The sequence below is a fragment of the Limulus polyphemus genome, unplaced genomic scaffold (genome assembly GCF_000517525.1).
Source record: "Limulus polyphemus unplaced genomic scaffold, Limulus_polyphemus-2.1.2 Scaffold539, whole genome shotgun sequence".
Taxonomy (NCBI): domain Eukaryota; kingdom Metazoa; phylum Arthropoda; class Merostomata; order Xiphosura; family Limulidae; genus Limulus; species Limulus polyphemus.
In genome coordinates, this window is record NW_013666149.1 from 306,492 (window position 1) to 314,747 (window position 8,256).

Sequence of the window (8,256 nt, forward strand, 5' to 3'; positions counted from 1 at the left end):
GACTCTTAAACACCTTAATTTGAGAATAATCCAAAATGTTGTCATCATGTAACACGCTACAAGCAAAACTAACTAGATGTATGCAGAATTACTGTCTTACACATATTAGTTCCTTAAGTCCGGTTTACTTTTTGTTCTAAAATACGAGCTTGCACACACACAAAAACAAAACATTTTTACAATTACTTTTTATAATGAAAGTATTAAATTTATTTAGTTTCTGTACTATACACGTTGATATTTTCAAATATTTGGGTTTTTCAACAAAGATAAGAAATAAACTCTGCCACACAAAGTTAAGGATAAAGACACCCTAAAAGTGAAGTTCAACTAACTAAAATGATTTAGAAAGTTAATAATCAGATAACAACCTATTACAAAATATGAAAAGTAGTCAGATCACGTAAGTATAAAATTTAACCTAAGAAGTTTTATCAACTTGATGGTCAGGATTTGGCAACTAATATTAACTTGGAAAGTAAACTAAATTTAAAAGCCACATCATAAAGCAATTAAATCTAATCTGAAAATTGAAATCCGCTTGGTGATTAGATAATGAGGGACTTAAGTAATATGGGAAACAATATTAATCTGATAGTCAGAATACCGTCAAGTTTCAAAACTAGGCTGACAATCAGATACTGTCAAATTAAGATGGCGTGGGAAACAAAATTAGCTTGTTAGCCAAGTACTGACAAATTAAAGCTATTTTGTCACTAGCTTAGCTTAACCTTTAGATTTACCTACTATTTTTTTGTCTAGTTAGGTTGAAAGCTTTAGGAAGTATCCATGCAGTCATAAAAAAGGTTTTGTAAAATTTACATTTTGATGCGAATCCAAGACAACAAGGAGTGAAGCAAATTTTCTAATAATATTTTTCGTACTATTATATTTTGAAATTCTATGTCATTATTCAGTTAGTATAACATTTCTAGAGGGCGCTTTTATGTAGCTGTCAACCATTATTTTACGATTTTTATCCAAATCAACTGAAAAACGTTACTAAGAATTGTTGTAAACTATATTATGAGGCTGCAGTAGTAAAAGCAGGTTTTAATAAAACATATATAAAAGGGACTAGAAGATGAGGACAGTATTGGTTTGCAGAAGTGTCCAGGCTATAAGATGAGGCAAATATTTTTATAAATGTTGACTGGATCCTCAAATGTCGAATAAAACGTAAATATCCTATTTTAAGTAATAAGCATAATACTTTTGAACAAAAATTGCATGATTTGTTAATATTGTTGTGGAAGGAAAACATCGAAATAGTTATATGTTAAATATCAAATTATTATAAACTCAATACTGTCGTAACCAATGACGAATTTCATTTTATTGAATTTCAATACTGAAACAAATGTACTACTCATTTTATTGAATTTCAATATTGAAACTGTTGTACTACTCATTTTATTGAATTTCAATATTGAAAGTGATGTACTACTTATTTAATTGAATTTCAATATTGAAACTCGTGTATTACTAATTTTATTGAATTTTAATATTGAAACAAATGTACTACTCATTTAATTGAATTTCAATATTGAAACTCATGTACTACTCATTTTATTGAATTTCAATATTGAAACAAATGTACTATTCATTTTATTGAATTTCAATATTGAAACAAATGTACTACTCCTTTCATTGAATTTCAATATTGAAACTCATGTACTACTTTTGTCCATAATATCATATTTCAAGTGGTCCAAAGTTTGACTTGATGCATTTGAAAAAGAATCTATGAGGACAGTTCCTTATTCTGTCTAAAGTTGAAGATAATGTATCGGAGTCATTGCTGAATTCTTCAACAGATCTAAGGCATTGATGAAGAAAAGCTCTGAAAAATTAATAGATGAATGTAGAACTACAGTAATGTGGCCCTGAGAAAGGTTCCGTTATTCTTGTATTTGGATACACAGTGCCTGCCAAGCGGTAGTTCCGGAAACCTTGATGTAATTATCTTTAATCAAATGTACAGTTTTTGGAATAAACGGTGTCTGTTTCTGTTTATACCTTTACAGACGGAAAAACTTACAATAAACCTAATCCTAACAAAGCTTTTTATTTTTGTTGAGCCTAAAACAAAGGCGATGTAGAAAAACTGTATATGCCACCAGAAACATGTATTAAAAAAAAGACGTTTTGGCGAAATGGGATATCAGTTAAAGGGAAATTTGTTTCACTAAATTGATCAATAAGACTGTTTTCTCATTAAATTAGAGACAGCAATGACATACGTATAATTCAATATGGCGTAAGAGTAATAGTTATGGTTAAAACTTTTGCGGAATCATAAAATACCAGATTGTACTCTGAGGGAGTGTTGTATCGTTTTGTTGATATAAGTATCACTTTTCAGACATATACATATTAATTCCGAAAGCAAAAATTAAATAGACTTAGAATTTAGTCGGGAGATTATTTTAATTTTAGCGTATTCGGTGTCACTATATTTATTTCAACCAAACAAGCCAAATTCAAGTAGAAGGCAGACATTGTGGAAATGGTTGTTTCTGTATATCAACAACATTTTATCTAAGCATACTAGCTCTGAATACATAAAACTAGCTTATAGTTATTAAATTAAGGTGGATTCTAAAATATATGCAATTTATATTTAATAAAAATAACTTTTAGCACATTTAAAATACTTCAGATAGTTCCTTTTCCTACTTAACTTATACGAGACTCTAATAATGTAGCATTTCTTGTTACAATTATTCTTCAGCGAATTAGAAGTCTTTTATTTTAAGAGGTGCGTTTAATACCAGTAAATTAGGAAGATTAGTTGGTACTACAGTTATTCAGGAGTAAGATGTTTGAAGCTATTAAATAATTAACAATTTTATGCATGCGTATTATTGTTATTTTTACGTTTTGGTTGAGTAATTAACATAACAAGGTTAGTTTGGAATACGAAAAACTACTTCTTCTTGTTCTCAAAGTAAAATATAGAGAAGAACTAACATTTTTTTGTCAATTAATGTCTTAGATGAATGTCTTAGTGGTTCTTTATGAGTTACACGATCTATGTTTGACATATTTCTGACCAGGATATATAAGAGTTTCCACACTTAACAGATATATTTTGCTTACTCTAATACCTCTTTAAATACTTCTCCTAAAACTATTTAAATCTAAACTCAATCAAAACCAGCCTATCTAAACTGCATAGCTCTCTCTGTTAAGAACATTTACCCCAGTAACTGTTCGGGGTCTGGCGTTTTGTAGACGGTAGTGTTTGATGGCTAAAATGGCTAAGATGGCAAGCTCCAGCATGACAAGAATGCCAAGAAGTAGATGGTGCTACAGAAGGCATGGTTGTAGGTAACGGTGCCATTTCCACGTCACTATTTCCCTCCTCCTGTGCCTTCATTTGACTCGAGTAGAATTCCCAGAGTTTTCCAATGATGGCTGTGGCCATGGCGCTGCCATGGTTGTTTTCGATCAGTCGAAGTATGAAAACGCCGTCCCAGCCGAGATAATTAGAGGAGATCTTCCGAGCTGATCTGGAAACTTCACTCATGTTGATTAGTCTTGTCCTCCACAAGCAGAGTCTGATGAAGGCAAGTCGGTTGCAAGGAATGTTTCGCCAAATCCACATGATTAGACTAAACCCATTGAGTGGAAGGAGGATGGCTAAGTAAAACCAAATTACAGAATATATTTTTTCATTAAAAACATTGATGGGCAAAACACACCTACATATGTATGTTCGAAAAGCTCCTTGCATAGCGGCACGGACTTGACATAAAGTTTGAAGGGGAAATCGTGGGGAGTTCCACCAGTCTCCATTCACTGTCAGGCGTCGTAAAATTTCTATCCCATGTCGAAGATAGCCTTTTCCCATGAAGGCGCTGAGAAGCAAAAACTGTACGCCTACATTAATTACGTAGAAGAACTTCACCAACACGTACAGCAAGGACAGGTACCGACTTGGTCCCGCTACACAGCGACAGCCTATTATGGGTAAGCGACAGGAAGGGTCAGTACACCAACCAGCATTTCCAGTGACGATAGTGTGAAATTGGTCGACAAATTCTGACAGCAGTGCTTCTCGCTGTTGACATCCCGGGGGTAGGGCGGCAATATCGGAGGCTCTCTTCAACAAACGACGGAGCTTTACTCCCGCGTTATGTGCACAAGCCCCCCACATAATAAAGGGCAAATGAAAACAAACACCTTGGAGCATTAAAATCAAAGGGGACCACTGATAGTAACTTACATGAACTCGACGTAACTTGTCTCTCTGCACGGTGAACATGTCAAATTCGCCGTAGTCAATTTCTTCAGGGCTAACTCTGATTTCCGGGGGCTGTTGTGGTGGTTCAATGGTATCGTCTTCATTATCTATGGCCACTAAGTAGTAAGTGGACGCTGTCCAGCAATAGCTATTGATGTATCGTGCCTGGGCGTCTGTGAAGTAGGTTGGGGTGAAACACTCGATGGGCTCTCCAAGATATTGCTTGGTGAAAATCGGTAACGCAAGGAACAGGAAAATGAGCAGCGTGTACTTCCGGTTGAGTTTGTCTACGCCATCGTCGATAGGCACATGAAGGCCCCCGATCAGGTCGTGAAAGCGGAAGAAGTAGGACATCTCGCCCGATGCCTGTCGGGGGCGGTGCGGTAGGTGGGTCAGGGTGGCGGGTGAAGGGTTCGTCGTGTGCAGGGTGAAAGTATGATAGGCTGTCCAGAGAGTCTGAAGAACCTAAGTGTCGGAATGGTTTATTTTTTATCTTCCTACTTGACCAGTGGGAGACCACTCTCACAACTGACCCCACCAATACTCGGCTGTGATCTTGTTTAGTTTTGTATAGAATCAAATATCGGCAGGATGGATTTAAATGATTCGCTACACAGTAGTTAACATGAAATGAAGGTTGGGTCCAGAAGTGCATGGCCGGCAACAGCGCCTCACCTACGGTGGAGGAAAGAGATAAATCTTAAAATTAAAAAAAATCCTCTTTAAAAAAAAACAAATTACGTGAAAATATTTATAATATCAGCACATTTGTATGTAATAGAATGTATCACATTATTAAAAGTATCTTGACATACAGGATGATTCAAACATTGTGCACCACCATGATTTTTCTAAGTTCCGCCCTTATTGTGATTTTTTTTTATAGTCATGTCTATATTTCTTGAACTGTCTTTTTCTTTTCTTCTGTTACAGTAGTTGGTTGGGATATATTACCCTTGTAAGAACGTTTGGAAGTGTCCCTGTTTTGACATCGTGTCAATATGTAAAAAAAAACACATTTTAACAGCTGTTAAGTCACAATGGAAGTGACTTTTGCATCACCATATAAACATACACACACACACAATTTACTAACTTCGATAACAAGTCCTACCAGTACTAACTTTGATAATAAGTCCTGCCATTGCTAACATCAATAACAAGTCCTACCAGTACTAACTTTGATAATAAGTCCTGCCATTGCTAACTTTGATAATAAGTCCTTCCACTGCTAACATCAATAACAAGTCCTACCAGTACTAACTTTGATAATAAGTCCTACCACTGCTAACTTTGATAACAAGTCCTGCCATTGCTAACTTTGATAATAAGTCCTTCCACTGCTAACTTCAATAACAAGTCCTGCCATTGCTAATTTTAATAACAAGTTCATATCACTGCTAACTTTGATAACACGTTCCTAACGTTGCTACCTTTGATAACAAATCCTGCCATTACTAGCTTCGATAACAAGTCCTGCCAGGACTAACTTTGATAACAAGTCCTGCCAATGCTATTTTTGATAGCAGGTTCTTGCAACTGTTAACTTCAATAACAAGTTCCTACCACTGCTAAATTTGTTAAAGGTGGCAGAAACCTGTTATCAAAAATAGCAGTGGCAGGACGTGTTATCAAAGTTAGCAGTGGTAGGACTTGTTATCAAAGTTAACAGTGGCAGAACTTGTTATCTTTGATAACAAGTCCTGCCACTGTTAACTTTGATAACAAGTTCCTACCACTGCTAACTTTGATAACACGTCCTGCCACTGCTATTTTTGATAACAGGTTCCTGCCACTGCTAACTTTCATAACAGGTTCCTGCCACTGCTACCTTTGATAACAAGTTCCTGTCAAGGCTGACTTTAAAAACAGGTTCCTGCCAAGGCTGATTTTAATAACAAGTTCTCATTTGACACGCTTTCAGCTAGAATGAAAATAAAGTCGACATTAGTAAAGATGATAAAAACAAAAATAAAAAACAACATATTTTTCCTGAATAAATAATTAACATTATCGTGTGATCTTACTAAATTATTAATATAGATCCAATTAATGAAAATCGACCTTAGCCAGCTGCAGAATAGACGTGTGAAGTTATTGCTTGTGTCACTATATGATCATATTTAATCATGATTGCTTAACAATGTTCAAAATAGATCTGACTTCATGGTTATATCATAGTCTGTGACACAGTAATAAAAACTGGCTTTTATGAATCTAATAGCAGATTATGCTACTTATTTTAAACTGTATTCTGACTTTTATTGTAAGAAGCAGTTCAAGGCTTCCTTACCACAGGCAGAAACGTATAAAGAAATTCAAACTGCTTACCGTTTGTATCAAATCAATGCTCGTCATTTGGAAAGAATCAACTGAGTACGTAGCCTTACTCAATTACTGGACGCTCTCCACTTTTAGCGTCCTGTCAGAGAAAAAGTGCTGATGATACAGACAAGTTGCTAGGCATCAAATCACTGAAATGGTGCCTCAGTAAAAACGTGCAACGCTAGACCTCTAACAAACGTAGGCACTGAACGTATACCCATATTTTCAATGGGACAGACTCTTCCAGTTTCTGGCTTAGATGACCATTTCTCATGGGGGAGCTTTGAAATGGAGACGACATAAGATCACCAGCAGCAACCCACAAGGTGCGGGAGCTCGTGGCGCCCCGGCGAGTGTCGGCGCGTGAAACCATTGAAATTCGCTGGGCTTCTTCACCGTTACGCAAGTATGCTATTTTCACCACTGGTCGTGCATGTATCACGTCCTCCAATCCACGCGAGCACTGCCAACTCATGTACCTCGGCGCTTACCAGTTCAATGAGGCCCCTAGTGGTATACATGAATGCTTTCTACGCGCTCCGGATGTACGATAAGTCACAATCGAATATCAACACAAAAGACAGAGCTCGTGTCGGAGTCGTCGTCTGCTTTGGAGGAGCAGCTCTTCTGAAAGCCTAACGTTCCCCGGGGGTCCTGGGGCTGAATTAACGGCCTTTCTCTGTCTGTTGACTGCTTGATAAGAACGAGTTATGCCTATAAGAGGCACTGGCTGTGATGTATACAGTCAGTAGCAAACAAACTAGCCGTGTTGCTGTTGCAGTATATGTATACATTAATGAAAAATCCACCCAGGGTATAGAGAACAAAACCAACTTCATAGTCTCGAAAAATAATACAATTACATCAATATACACGGCGGGTGGACAAAAACGAGAAGCGTCTCCACACATACACACTTAAAAACGCATCCTTTCGTGTCTACTCACGTGGTTAGAATTACTGAGATCTTGTCTGATGTAGGTTACTCTGATAATGTTGAGTGCTAGTCGTCGCAAAACGTGCTTTGATGCTCGATCCAATAAAGAAAAAATATGGCTATTCACGTACGCATGCGCGCAGACACCCGGATTATTCATGCTGATCGTTCTATGAAAAGACTAATTCTTGATTGGAAGGTTATCGTGTCAATATGAACATCTTGTCTCAGTCTGGAGTATATATATATATATATATATATATATACATACGAATTACTAACGGTAAGTTATATACAAACATATTTGTGTTGGATGTTGTTTTCCTGACCGAGCTCGATCCAAGACGTTAAGTTTTTATCGTCCTTCTAACTGGGCTCAAAGGCTACCTTAGATTGAAATCTTAGTTTTAAGCTGATCGTAGTGCGGATTTTGGTTGCGTTATTCGAGGTGATATGTTTTATATTACAATACATAGTACCAAAATGTAGCGACATCATGAACATAAAGTAAATGTACGTTCGTTTCCAATGAGTTTATAAACGGAAATGTAAATATATACATATATATCAAATAATCTCAAAACGCTGAAAATAAACAAATTATTAAGTACATATTTGGAATTTACAGGTTAATAGCACGATTTATTTGGTAAAAATTACGTTCTATGGAAATAAATTTTTTTCAAATATTCAAACAACAAAGTTCTAGAATGACTTGCTTGGTTCGTTTGTGTTGTTAAGCACA

General features: G+C 36.2%; 1 protein-coding gene across 1 annotated transcript; it reads right to left on the bottom strand.

Moving 5' to 3' along the window:
- Positions 1-225: 225 nt before the first annotated feature.
- Positions 226-7,518, bottom strand: LOC106458968 (innexin unc-9-like). The gene is made up of 2 exons (XM_022385334.1): positions 6,581-7,518; positions 226-4,924 (listed from the first exon to the last, which is right to left on the bottom strand). Exon 2 carries the CDS (start codon positions 4,601-4,603, stop codon positions 3,191-3,193), a length of 1,413 nt encoding a protein of 470 aa, XP_022241042.1. The 5' UTR covers positions 4,604-4,924; positions 6,581-7,518; the 3' UTR covers positions 226-3,190.
- Positions 7,519-8,256: the final 738 nt, after the last annotated feature.

Excerpts from the sequence above, each read along its gene's own strand:
- LOC106458968 (XM_022385334.1), bottom strand. The coding sequence starts at position 4,603 with ATGTCCTACTTCTTCCGCTTTCACGACCTGATCGGGGGCCTTCATGTG.